At 35.3% G+C, this 14,841-nt stretch overlaps 1 protein-coding gene across 8 annotated transcripts in view; it reads left to right on the top strand.

The window, feature by feature from the left end:
* The window catches only part of Nfib (nuclear factor I B), a 230,693-nt gene that overhangs the window by 129,861 nt on the left and 85,991 nt on the right, over positions 1-14,841 (top strand). For all 8 annotated transcript variants that reach the window (XM_034636919.2, XM_027950588.3, XM_027950587.2 and 5 more), the window contains exon 3: positions 5,663-5,716. In XM_034636919.2, the coding sequence (XP_034492810.1) occupies positions 5,663-5,716 (54 nt within the window). The remainder of the gene's footprint in view (positions 1-5,662; positions 5,717-14,841) is intronic.

The following is a 14,841-nucleotide window of genomic DNA, read 5'->3' as shown; positions in this document are numbered from 1 at the left end:
AAATGAGCCCCTGTGATAAGCTTCACTCAGGAATAGAAAAGTAGTCTATATAATGTAGGTCATTAAAACTTCTTGGCCACCTCTGTGCAAATTGGGGACCTTCTTCCTGGACCCCCAGTAAACACCTCCTTACTCTGCAGGAGAGCAAAATTTGATCCCTGATGCAGAATAGTTTATCTCATACCCTCACTCCAATTTCATTCTTCATTTCTTTTTTTTTTTTTTTCATTGTTTCAATATTCATTGGGAAGGAGGGAAGCAGAACCAGCCCTTACATTAGCCCGGAACACTCAGCCTGGGAAGCGCGCATCTGTTCCTTTTCCTTACCACAAAAGGTTTATCTGTATGACTTCTAATATTGTTTTTGTGCTGAGTGGCATACCTAGTCTTTCTTCTTTGTGCATATCTGTAGTTTACAGACCAGTTGTTTTTATTTGGCTTTACCAAATGTGCCAAGGCATTATCCCCAAACTTAAGGCTAAAAGACTAAATAGCGCAGCATCTCTGCCATTATGGAGTTCAGAAGTCAAAAAGCAATGACCTTCATATGAAGACTTAAGGGAGGAAAAAAAAAGCAGTTAGAGGCATTCTGTGCAAGACCCTGAGGCATGAGTGCTGGTACACTCAAGGGTCCAGAAGGCTAAAGTGTGACTCAGGGGTTGGTGGGGCCAGATCAAGTTACCTTTAGTGACACATTAAATAACTGGAGTTCTTTCTGTGGGTATTTGGAATACATGTGAGGTTTTTTTTTTTTTTTTTAAGCAGGGATTTAGCCTAATCAGTTTGGGGTTTTATAAACATTGCCTTGGTAGCAGAGTGAAATATGTACTAGGTTGGGAGATCATGTTATTTTTCAAGACCTCACTTCTAGGGTGACTTCCATCTGATATCTTTCATGATGTATTCTTGCCCACCCTTCCCAAGAAGAGTCAATTTTTTCTTCTGGATATATACTCCTTTGTATCACAGTGTTTTTGTTTTTTTTCAATTTAAATTACTTGTTAACTTATAAACAAATAATAAATTATATTTATGGGGCAAAACAATTTCTTCTAGCTTTCTGACATATATAGAACACTATTGATGTCTATAATAATCCTATCGTGCAGTAGCATACCAGGGCTTCCTACTCCTATCTGACCATAACTTAGTACCCACTGATCTACCTTTCCCTAGTATTTTCTAATTTGTACATTCCTATCTCATTGGGTCATTTTTAAACTTCTAGAAGGCGTATGTTCTATATTATTTTATAAAACAATACTTTAAAGACCATTATTATAAACCAAAGGAAAATTATAAGCACAATGGAAAAAAGGAGTGTGTGTCACACAGTACTAAGCATTTGGATATAGACAGTGCTCCATAAATCTCATGATTTCTCTTTTAATTGATATCTACATTAATGAAATATTTTCCAATTTTGATGATCTACTCACCTCAGAGAGTTGCATTTTATTCACACCAGAAAGTTAGTGCTTAGTAACATTTTATACACCATTACTTATTTGTTATCTTATATTTATTATATTATCTTTTTTTACTTCTGCCAGGCTAACTGGAAAACATTAGGATTTTCTTTGTTTAGCAGAGAGAATCTAAGCTACATTTGAGTTAGAATCAGCCTCTCTCTAACACGTCAAGTTGTGTATAGAGTTCAATGACAATAATTATAATTTCCTGCTTAGGTAGAGAGAATAGCTAAAAGTTTTTTTTTTTTCAATTCTGAACCAGGTTTGGAATGCATTGGTAAAGGGAGGGAAGGTGAAGTTCCCAGGAACTGCAGGATCATTTGGCATTGGGTCATTTCAAGATTTCATCATGACCACTCAAACAGCAGTGTGTCTGAGCAGGTGGCTCAGAGAGGGGAAATGCATATGACCCTGGCCATTTAGGTCATTTTGGTATCCCAGGGTCTTCCATAAAACTGGCTCATTAGGAAAGCCTAAGCACTCCTTGGGTAAAGCTAAGACATTAGAATAGCCATAAAGGATTGACTGCTTTTTAAAAAGGACTGAAGAAAAGTTATAAGAGTTTTCAGGGGTGTGAACAGTTCCAGATTCTTGGAGAAAAATCTTTAACCTGGCAGAGGGAGGAGTTGATTGAATTTTAGAACTCTCTTCATTCATTGTCTTCTTTTCCTAAAAGAATAAATTCATGTTTAAATTCACACTTGTAAACAATAAAGAGAACAGAGTGCTGTGGTGTGCACTTTTGGTGCCTGCTACTCAGGAGGTTGAGGCAGGAGGGTCACTTGAGTCCAAAAGTTGGTGGCCACATGGTGAATCCCATCTCCAAAAGAAAGACACACAGAGAGAAAGAAACAGAGAAGCAGGGGTGGGAAGCATGGGCCTAACCCTCTTACATAGCAATCCCAGGCAGGCAAACACATCTCCATGTTCAGTAGATCCACTAACAGACGTTTTTAGATGTACCACTGGACTGGACACAGATTATTTGTATATCTTTTCTCTTCTTCTTCCTGAGAGTTAGTCCATTAAAAATTCTAATCCTTCTTTAAAATGTGGCTTCATGTTTAATAGTGTCTTTCATTTGTTGATTATGTAGGACTTGTGTGGACCAGGGTTTGATGCATGATATGTTGTGATCTTTGCAGTGATCTGAAGTAGGCAGTAGGATTGCAGTTTTCAAGATCAGAATGCAAGGCTCCAAGAGATCGGAGATCTTTGTAATTCTGTACAGGGTCACACAACTATGAGGGACAGAGCCAGGATTCACTCCAGCATACTAGACGCACCCATGCACACACACACACACACACACACACACACGGTAGGGAAACTTGAGCAAAGTGGTGGAAGTGGTTAAATAAAACCTTTGAGTATAGAGTAATTTGACCTAGGTGGTGAATTGGAGGGTTTTAGATGTGGTCTGAATAATTCCTTCTCTGAAGTCAACCACAATAACAGTTCATTTTGGTTTCTCTGCCAACTGCGACTCCCTGGTTACTTCCTTTTCCAGCAGTTGGAATTAAGTGACCAATATAAGGTGACATAAGAATTAACAGTAGATTTTAAATAATTTTAGTATTTACTGTCTGAAACTAAGTGTTCTGTACTTGCTTGCATAGGGGTCCTCTTCTGTGTTTTGGGGACACAATATATGCTCTTTGGCTTCAGGAGAGGCACAGGCTTTGGAGTATGAAAGAGAACCTGTCATTGCGCTTTAGTAAACTCCAGATCATTTTAGAAAGTGGAATTGTTACAGAAAGCAATGTATGACTCAAATTTAGGGTCCACTCAGTTTTCTCTCAAATACTTGTGGGTCTTTTTCTCCCTTCCCTTCCCTTTCTTTGTAAGTCTATTTGTTCAATTGAATTTGGCCTGCAGTTGGAAATGGGAACAGAAAGTAATTAAAGAAAAAAAAAATCCCAAGTAGGATGTTGTGGTAATAGGGGATGCCATTGTGTTAACTGAATACTTTCTTAGGAATGGAAGAGACTTTCATTCTTTATTCTACTGGACCCAAACTTTAGCCACAGATAGTGGGAAAGTTATATGGTGCCACTTTGTCATCGATACAACTGAACATAATAAAGCTCATGTACTCAACTCCTGAATTAAGACAGCTGCTGCAGCTTGCCTAAGATAACAATTTTAATGTACCTTATATTGTGTCATATCTAGTTATGCATATCTAGACTTTCATAAATGTGAGGTAGCTGTAGAGAGAAAAATTAACAGTTGAGGGTCTGGTCAGTGGGTATGTAATGCATTGCTAAGAACTCATCTCCATGTTAGAATCACTTGAAAAATTGAATTGTAATTGTAGTATAAATGCTGAAAGGAATCCATCAGAGGAAATCAGGGCAAAAATAGCCAAGATTGTAGCAAAATAGTATAGGTTGTTATTTTCATGTAATGATTGTACTCTGAGCATGGAAGATGTCTAATATTTAAAGGAAAGGTTGCTCTCTGGAGCTCAATTCCAGAAAAACTAATAGAAGAATTCATGGGAGATGAGAGGTGAGATTTTTCAAGAGCACCAGTCTGAAGGAGACTGTAGTCAGAGCATGGAATGCAAGAGTGGTTCTTTCCAATTCTTTATTTCCATACTTCCATACTTCCATTTCCTGAAATCAGGAACTAGTTGGAGGACAATGTGGAAATCACTAAATATGTTTGCTAAGATTTCACAAAATCTGTTTTGGATGGGAAAAGCTAAAAGACAAGGAAATGAGATGAAGGGTAAAATTCTGCTTCCAGGCTTAAATCTAAGCTACCAGGTATGTAGCAATGGGCTGAAGTAAATAACCAAGTTTGATACTGGGGGAGGAACCAGCAGGATGTTCTTGCATGAATAGTAGAAGTAGCAGTTGCAGTGTGTTTATCACTCACCTGGAGGAACAGAATAACCCTGATGAAAACAAAAAAACCCAGCATCTGACTTTTCAGCTTAACCAAGATGAAATACCTTTCCTGGCTTAAGTATAATGACAGGGTTTTAGGGAAGACACTTGTTACTATATGGCATTCAATGACAGAGCAGTCTTCTGTGCCCCACCTATCATATTTTGGTGAAATGTACTATCTAATTCGGGATTATCTTTTCTAGGCAAGCAAGGAATGCTGCTGAGTTTGAGCCATCTATTCTTCTGTTACTGAACTACAAGCCTAGTACACTCACAGCCACAAACAGCATACTGAGAAAGACACAAAAGAAGTAGGCAGAATCTTTGCCTCTGCTTAGGAGCATGCAATTTAGTAGGGGAGACGAAAGTTAAATACTAGAACCAATGAAAGAAGATTACAAAGCAACCTGCAAGTAAGGGTATAATAACACAGGGCAAATGCTACAGATAAATGCTCTAGGGACACAGAGGCAAAAGGGTGAGCAAAACACTACAGTGTGAGATCAGCCAGGGAAGGCATGCTGTCTAACAGTTGTATATCCTCTAGGTTCCTTTCTATAGCATCCATGAAGGATAATGTGGAATAGCGAATTCAGATAAACTACATCGATCTCTTCCTCCTAATCTGAAAAATCTGTCCATCTATCACAGATGGAAATTAAATCGATCCAATAATTTGCTCTCCACAAAAGCATGTTGGTTTCTACCTAGTAATTTATGCTTTTCCTGGTGTTTGCAAATTGATTGCTATTATGGGATGTAGACAACTCTGGGCCTAGTTCCAGTAGGTTGGGGGATTATTGGAGTGGATATGTGTACATGCGTGTGAAATCCTGGAAAAGCAGGCTCTCATTTCTGTGTATTTTACTCTTTGAATAAAAACATATTTTCGGGTTTTTAAAAAGCATGTTTAATTATACTCAGATTGCATTTTTAAGGGAATGTATCTGCTTTATTTCATATTTCCACTGACTGACCTTGATATTTGCCTAACCTTCAAAACATCTTTAGTTGCTTTGTAGCCAGACCTTTTGTTTCAGAAACGCCTTGCTCTATCCCAAGAATATTATGGATTAATACTTGATTTTTTTTCTTTTGACGTAGAAATATGTGTAGACATTCATCTGGTTTGATGAATAAAATATTGCTATCAAAAGGCTTGGGAAAGGATACTTTATTTAAACACTCAGTTTCATTGTTGTACCTTATTTTTTTTTAAGTCCTTCTGAGGATTGTGAAATTCTTTCAAAACAAATTAAAAAGAAAACATTTTCTGTGATTTCTTTACAGATTCTGGACAATCAGGAAGTCCAAGCCACAATGATCCTGCCAAGAATCCTCCAGGTAAATATGTGTTCCAGGACGTTTGCAATCTGACATTGTTGGAGAACAAAGGTACCACTGTATAGATAAACACCCCATAATTGGTCAGCTGCCTATTTTGTTCTGGCAGGCAGGTATGATTGGGACAAGATGTGATTGTGTTTAAGCCCTTTGCAATGGCAAATACTTCTATATTGGCGTCATCAGTATTTACCTAATCACCAATGTTTTAATTTTTGTTCGTATTTCTTTAAAAGTGAACGTGTGTATATTTTAGTTGTGTACCTTTTAGGTACTAAAAATCATTGCTGTTTGAAAAGCCAATAAACCTTTTAATCTTTTTTTTTTTTTTAACCCAGGAGAAAAAGTAAAATTTTCTCTAGCTTATTATATTCATCAATTTTCATTTCTTTATTGGTGGTGGTGGTTGGTTATGTTTTCACCAAAAGATTTTTGCAAGGATTTTTATTCCATAAGGTTTTTATTGGGTTCCTAGAATCAGGAAATAATGAAAGTAGGATTTTTCCTTTAGTACAAGGTATGCCAAATACCCTCTATTTTCAGAAGCTGTTCCAGATCTGAAAATGGGTTTTTATAACTTGACCATCTTCATGGTTTTTGTTGCTCTAAAATCTGAATATATAGCATTTGCTTTTCATTTACAAGCAGTGTTTTTTCTCCTGAGAAAATAATATACAACTAGTGCAGTGAAGGATTTCTGTTTTTTTCATTATTTTAAGAATTTTAATCACACCTATAACTTTTGGTTAAAAAAATGCTTTAAGAATAAACTAATGAAAACAAAACAAAACACAAGACAATGGAAAGCAGTCCACACAACTGCCTCCCACCTCCTCAGATAATCTCATCTATCACTTCTCTCAAAAATAAGCCACAAAAATTACAGAAAATCGTAAATATAAGTTTATTTCCTCAGGCAGACCTAGTTTTAATCCTTCATTATTTGATTTTCCACGTCACAATACTTGGCTAATATGAAGTTCAAATACCTAAAGAATCCCAAAATTGCACAAAAACGTATTAGATCAGTATTCTCTTAAAATGATATTAGAAAGATACAGCAAATGGATATACAAGTAAAAATATAAAATCGAAAAAGAATTTATTTTTTTTCTGAATCTTGCTTCTATTTTGTTCTTTATTTTCACTTGAAAGGCATTTTTTTTGGTTCCAAGTAAAAGTTAACTTACTATTTTAGACAAAATTGTAATGTATATCAAGAGTGGTTTGTAGTTCAAAGACAAAAATTCTAATTAAATACATATTTAAAAGGTATATTAAGTTGATATTTCTTTATCCACAAATTGGCTATTAAGAGCAAAACATAACAAAAAACTGAACAATTCTAAATGTAAATACCAGTTAAATTTATTATTTTGTTTTTGTGTAAATGGAAGATTAGAATTATTCAATTATTTTTTTCCAAAAAGGCAAATTGTTTATATTGTTAGAAATGTTTCAAAGTTGAGAAAATTTTATTAACTTAAAATGTCCCTTAATTTTTCAAAGATTTCTTCTTTTTAGTTGACTATTTTTTTTCTGAGTAAAAGTGAATTGTATCTAAATATTTTTCAAAAGCCTCCTTACTCATCTTACAAAGAATGAGAGGGAAATAGCTTTGGTAGAAAAAGAGTTGATAAGTATTATAAGCCAGACCAAACAAAGGATATGTTCTTTGCATTTGAATGGCAGCTTGATTGAAATTAATAAAGCAGTTATTGTTGAAATGCATTTTGAACATGTACAGAAGGAATTATGTGCACCTAAAAATGTTCTCTACTTGAGCTGGATGAATAACCTTTGTATAGTTACGTAATGACAAAATTTAGTTTTTCAATCTTTGTCCAGAAGCTTGGTTAAATTTTTCCTTTGCTATATTCAATGTAGATCTCTTAATTTTTCTGTTTTTATGCAATATGGCAAACAGAAATAATTGAGGTGCAACACCTCTGATTTTTTTCCATGTTGAATTTTCCTCAGAAATAAAACTTTTGAAAACTATATTATGCAACTGTCAAATACACATTCAACCAAAATTAAATAGAATAAAATTAGAATTTTCTTTGATCATTCAGAAGCATTCCATCATTTTGACATGCTTTGTGTATCATTAGATTGTGAACTTAACCTAGAGCTTATTAAGGAAATTTTGATGAAAGCAAGTTTGTTTTGTAGTACCTAGAAATAAATAAAGCCACTAGGAATATAGATTATTTTCTAATTTAAAGTGGAAAAAATATTAGAGCTTATTAAGGTTTTTGTTTTGTAGTCAGTTGGGATTAAATTATTAGTATTTAAAGCTCCTTTCATACAAATAAGTGTCTTAGGTGTTTTGGAGCATAATTTATCTTTAGGAGGCTCTTTTCATCTTCCTAATTTCGTTGAAATGTGAAATCTCCAAAGTTGAGATTCAGTGTCTTGAGAAGGCACAATCCATTTATGGGAAAATTTAATCCACTGCATAAGCAATGAAATAGACAAATCACTTTGCTGCTTTCAGTGTTATAGCAAAGAGAAGTTGACCTCTGAAAAACATCACCTTGATTACCCACACTTTTTTATCACTGGTAGATTTCTGCTGGGAGATGTGCAGCCCATGGAAATTGCTACCATCTATTCCTGTGTTTATTTCCCAACAGCTTGGGAAGAGAGAGCAAAAATCCAAGTCCTTCTGGAGATATGGGCTCTTTGAAATCTGTTCCTGACTATTGACATGAAGGTGGAATCCCATCCAGTCATCCTATGAGTGCAAATGCTTGCAGCTGTATACCCACACATAGCCCTGCTCCCCTTTGGCTTTTCTTCAGCAGCAGACCTGGCTGTCTGACTTGCAGACTCATTCCTTGCTGACTGAGAACTTCTGAAGGGTGACTCTGAAGTTCTTCGTATTGTAGTATGAACCTCTGTCGATAGAACTTGAGTCTTTTAAATATTTTTTTTAGTTGTAGTTGGACATAATGTCTTTATTTTTATTTATTTATTTTTATTTGGTGCTGAGGATAGAACCCAGGGCCTCATGCATGCAAGACAAGCAAGTGCTCTACCACTGGGCTACAACCCCAGCCCAATAGACCTTTAGTTTTAACTTGTGTTTTCTCAATTGGAATTAGTATTTTCGTGCAAGCAAATAAAATTAATACATTTTGGGGAGGTGGAATATTGATATTTGTTATTTTAAAATGATTTAAGTAGTATTTTTGGTATTTGCTATTTATAAAACAATCAAATACTCTTTAGGGTATTTCATTAAACCATCTATGACTTAATGCTTTGTTTTTATTCTTTGTTAGATGGCAGGCATGGGCACCATTATCTTTTTAGAGCCAAAGTACTCTAGAAGTCTGATGGCACCCAAGGACATGGAATAGTTATTTTGGTCAAAAGCACTAGGCCACTTCATCTTTTTAATGATGCACATCTCCCTTGTGCTTATAACAGAGCCAGAAATTATATGTCTGAATTCATTTACTTATTTTTGAATATTAAGCTAACCCTTCCTAAACAATAAAACTACAAGAGTCCTCTCCCAACTATCATGGACTAAACAAGGGTAAACTCTTAACTTTGGAACATGGACTCAGATGTAATTTTATTTTCAGTATTTCAAACTCCACCACTACATTTAGGAAATGTGTGATTGATTGGGTTGTAATCTTTTAAAATTAGCTCTGACTTGCTTTTTTATTTTGTGTTTCAACATTCCTTGGGCTGTGATCTTCTAGATTTCCCAAACTGGATAATTTGCTTAATGCTGAAATGGTTGGTATCCAAGGAAAACAAGGAAATATAGAGGTTGTATTTTTTGCCTAAGTCAGTTCCAAGATGAAACTAGAAAGGCCATAGTTTTGTGGGGAACTCTCTCTTGATTGGTAATATAGTAAAGAAATGTTGAATCCTAAAGCAGTTTTTGAAAATTTTATGATGTAAATTTTTGAAGTACTTCAAGTTTCATTAACAAGAATTTTCTTACCTGGGATGACATGGATTTAATATATTTTCCTTTTTGCAGGTTTTGGGTACATGTGCTTTCTATGTGTTGGCATTTGCATGTAGCTTGGTAAAATTTCTGAGTGCCATTAGGTCCACATATTGAGTGTGTCTAAAATATACTCTATGGAACAAGGACAGGACTAAGTAAATAACTGAACAAATTAAACAAGAAGGATCCTATTAACTATAACAATATTTTTGTCTTGAACTTAACAAATTTTTTAAATCATAAAAATTTTGAACTCAATCTCTTCCCATCTTTATTTTATAGATACTGAAATTGAAGCCTACAGAAGGGCATCATGAAACTCATAAAAATCAACTAAATAATTATTAAGGAAACAGCTCAGGCAGGCATGGTGGTGAATGCCTGTAATCCCAGTGAGAGGGGAGTCTGAGACTGAGGCAGGAGGGTCCTAAATTCAAGATCAGCTTAAGCAACTTAACAAGACTCTCATTCAGAATTCAAAAATACATTTGATTTACGTGGATTATGAATCAAATGTATGAAATATGATATGTCAAGAGCTTTGTAATGTTTTGAACAACCAATAATAAAAAAAAGAAAAAAGAAAAAAAAACAAAATTCAAAATTCAAAAATAAATAAGTAAATAGGACTAGGGATGTGGCTCAGTGGTAAAGTGCCCCTGGGTCAATCCCAAGTTAGAGAGAAAGAGAGAGAGAGAGAACGAACAGTAGCTTAGCATCCCGGTAGTAGCTGTCATCTATTGGTATCACTAGGACCTATATTTGCCTAACTTTTCACTTTATGTTTTCAAATCTTAGAACTTTAATTGTTACTGAAATAATACAACATTTTCTTAGCTATTTGCATAAAAAGGCAGATAAATTTGTATAATCCCTCATATAGCATGTTTTATCTTAGAATATTGTGTTTCAAGTTTTAAGAAAAAAAGGAGGTTTACACTAATTTTCAAGAATCATATCCAATTAACTTCATATCTATTCCTTCTCATGTCCTCATTTATTATATCTATCAGAATCAAGTTGTTTTTTTAATGGGAGAAAATGTACTATTTAATGATACTGAGAAGTAATTTTAAACCTTGGCACTAGACAATACACAACAAACTATAAACAGGCTTTCTATTCATAAAAGTGTAAATAGAAAGACATTGAAAGGATTGGTAAACAGCAGTTAAGACTTGACTTTGTTAGTAAAGCTTTTAAGTAATTTAAGAATGAAGTCTGTGCCAATCAAAAATCAAAGGACTTTTTCTTAACAGATTTTGTTGCAGAAACATTTTTCTTCTTTATCTTTTTACTTGTTTGGAGACATCACATTCAATGAAATCCTTAAATGTTCAAATTTAGGATAGGATTCCAAAGATAGGAGGAGATGATGAGGGAGGGTTTTATTCACAAATTAGTCTTAAAAAGCCAGAAGGGTACATAATAGCCCTCAGCTACTTATTTTTTGCAGGGTAAGTTCTGAGTGCTTATATATAACCCATTCTTCAAAGATTAGTCTGTATAGCAGATGGCACCATGTCTAGCCTCTACTGTAGATCTACCCTAATTACTTATAATATTTAATTTGAAAAAAAGCCCCCCCCCAAACTTAGATATAACCTGTAAGGTCCTGAAAGATTTCCCTCTATTTCTTAAATCACCTATTCTACCAGGAAACAAATTAATATTAATTGCCCACTGGTTACTGAGTTCAGAATTAGAATGAAATATTGCATTCCAGGCAATGAGCATATGGATTGAGTCAACTCAAAATTAGGAGCAGAAATAGACATTTGCCTTGGGAAGCTGGGAATATACGCCATCTCATACCACGAACCATAAACAACTCAAAAAGATCTGTCCATAGGTAAATTTTTCATTTAGTAGATATTTGCTGAGCATCTGTTACATTCACGACATTAGATTAGATGTTGTGAAAGATCTTTTTCAAAGTGAATTACATGTGAACCTCACTCTTCCCAAGCTTTTTTGTCTGTAAACACATGCACTACTATATTTATATGAAGGAGATAAATATTACTTAGTGCTGCTACTCAAATGTCATGGGAGTTCAGAGTCATGAAACCTGTTTCCCACCTTTGGAGGGAGTGTGGTAGAATAGAAAGAGTATGAACTTTGGAACTCCATTTTCCCCTGAACCATGGCCCCATCTTTTACAGTGGCCATGAAGAGAATGAGCAAGTTAGCCAACTTCTCCAAAATTCAGTGCAGTCCATCATATCCACTCGAGCTGTGAGGAGCAAAGAGGAGCGTATACCTGGAAAATTGCAGGTGTTTGATAAAAGTGAAGTTTTTTATCTCACTTTTTTTTTTCCAGATGGGTTGATCAAAAAGACTTCCTGTAGAAGGTATCATTTCATGTGGAACCAAATGTGTTGATTTTTTATACTGCACTTTCTAAAGACTTAAGATGGCATAGTAAAGTTACAGGGCAAGATAAGGTGATAGGTTAGATTTGAGGAGGTTAGTCTAGGATAGTTAGAGATTTTGAAAAGGAGGCAAAAGCCAACAATAAACTCACAGGTGTTTTCAAGCTCACGATGGAGTAGAATTGTAGTTTTTAGATAGTAAATTTTGTTGCATGTCTTGGGCATCAAGGAATAGTAGAATGACTTTTTGTTACATAGCTTTTGATATTGACATGAGAAAGAGTACAAATGCATCTTTACAGGATGCTTTCCCCGGGTGTAACTATCTGTAGACCCTTGCATTAACATTTTATAGATATTGTTTCCACTTGCCTCTCCATGGCTTGCCTACTTTCTAAAACCACCAACTTTTCTGTCCCCATTGAAACTTTGGTCTGTACTTTACTCTTCTTAGTGCCTCCACTTACCTCTTTTTCTGTTGATAACCTTATTCAAACAAACTCCTTCAACCAGTGTCTCATCTCTCTTCCTTTCATGAAATGGCATGAAACACTGAAATTTCATCTTGATTTCTCCTGCTGCTGGGCTTCTAAGTCCCCATTGAATGATTCTCTTTAAATTCACATTATACATGGAGTCCAGTGACTCCTTCCATTGTGTTCTGGCTTCTGTATTCTTGAGTATTTATTGATTTAGTTGACCATATTCTGTTTAAAACTTACCTCTTGCTTTTGAAAATGGTACCTCCCCTGTTAATCCCGAAATCTTTAGGGTTTTTTAGTTGCTTCTGATGACTTCTTTCTTTTTCTTAACCAGATTCTTCTTTAATCCTCTATGTTTCTTCAGTACCTCCTGTGATTTTTAAAAGTATATATATATATATATATATATATATATATATATATATATATATATTTTTTTTTTTTTTTCCCCCAAAATGAATACCTTTGGAACAGATCTGTCTCCTAATGCGTTGAACCTGTGTTCCCAACTACTTTTCAGGCGTGTTTTCCTAGTTGTCTTACGGGTAACTCACATTTAACATTTCCAAAGTTAAATTTATTTATTTTTCTCTCAGACTTGGCTTTCTTTCCTTGGAGCCACCAGAATCTACCCAAATACCCTCCATTAGACTGGCTCATGGTTGTGTTCTCAGGAGCCTCTTTCTTCCTGTTTCTTCACTTTGAACACTTTGAAAGTTCTCTTGAATCCATCCCACCTCTCAAAAACCAAAGTGTTCTGTGTATCTGTTGGGTAGCCCTGTGTAGGACTAGATGTCGCTGCTTTAATTATGTTTACTGCTTATATTGTAAATCTTTGTTTATACATGTCACCTCCCGCAGATAATTTTAGATGACTAAATTACTACTATAATCAATATCATATTTTATATGAAGTATTCTCAGAAACATTGTTTAAGGAAATATCAGATGTAAGTGCTTATAGATTGCCAGTTCAACTTCCTCACTTATAAAAACAAGGCAAAGGGGTTAAGTGACTTGTGCAAGATCCTAATTAGTTATCAGAAAATGTAGGTTAAAATAAACTTTTGCATGGGTAAAAAGTCATGTCAGTAATTCTAATACATGATTAGTACTCTTCCCCTTTCTCTACTTCCCCAACCTGGACAAATAATATAATTCTTTGTAGAACATTGCCTCTTGATAAAATGAGAAATTTTGACTTGTTTGTACTTGCCTGGAACATGTTTAAAGCCCCCACTGCTCTGAAGAGAAACCTTTGTGTTGGGATGCTCCAGAGGACCAAGTCTGCGTCTCCAGAGAGACCAGTGTGGGTGGCATACTCGAGTCCCTGGGGGTGGACACAGTGTCTACAGCTACCGGGAAAAGGGGCAGCAGACAGCAACAAAGGAGATGATGGAGGCGAATCTTAAGTGACCTGTGCCTCAGTGGGGATGAGCTTGGGGAATGCTAAATTGAGGGTTTCCGAGGATGTGGGTTAGATCACTGGTGAAGAAGTGCTCCTCCATTTCATTATTGCAGTTGCTGAAGCTCAGCAGCCCCCATCTTCCCTCTCTACTATATTTTCTCAAGTGTCAAGTTCTATGCATTTGTACAGATTAGGGAATGACTTGATATAGTACTTGGTTATAGTACAATTTGAATACAGTAAAACAAACTGTCCTTTCACAGTGCTATGATGGAAGGACTAACTAGTTCATGAGCCAGAGTTAGTTATTCAAGGTTTTGTTTTTCTTAAATTTATAACTGCATTTTAAAGTTTTGTGGTATCTGAAGTGATGTTACAATGTAACATGGAGTTCAAATTTAAAATAAAAATTTTTTTTCAGTACTGGGAATTGAAGTGCCCTATACCATGGTATGCACTACCATCCTATTTTACTTTTTATTTTCAGGTAGGGTTTCCCTTAGTTGCTGAGGGTGGTCTAGAGTTTGTGATCCTCCTGCTTCAGCCTCCCAATTTGCTGAGATTACAAGCATGTGCATGCATCACCCAAATGAAATTTTAATATATTGATGTAAGCAATTAATTTATATCACACCTATTTTCAGAAAACTTCCAAGATGGCTTGTATGTAAATATGTTATAATTTGTTAAATTTTAAAAGATATTGCTGTAACACATTTTTCTTTCTTTGTGGATGACTAGATTCCCCATGGGAAGGGTCAGAATCCCCATGTGAAAAGTCATGAATACTCCTTAGCGAGGTTTTGTCTGTATCTACTCCTCTGGGCAGTATTTTAGTGATTGCTCTTTTACCCAAGTAGTTCATATTCCTTTTATAAGGA

Source organism: Marmota flaviventris, chromosome 13 (assembly GCF_047511675.1).
Source record: "Marmota flaviventris isolate mMarFla1 chromosome 13, mMarFla1.hap1, whole genome shotgun sequence".
NCBI classification, from domain to species: domain Eukaryota; kingdom Metazoa; phylum Chordata; class Mammalia; order Rodentia; family Sciuridae; genus Marmota; species Marmota flaviventris.
This window is presented reverse-complemented; position numbering and strand designations above follow the sequence as displayed.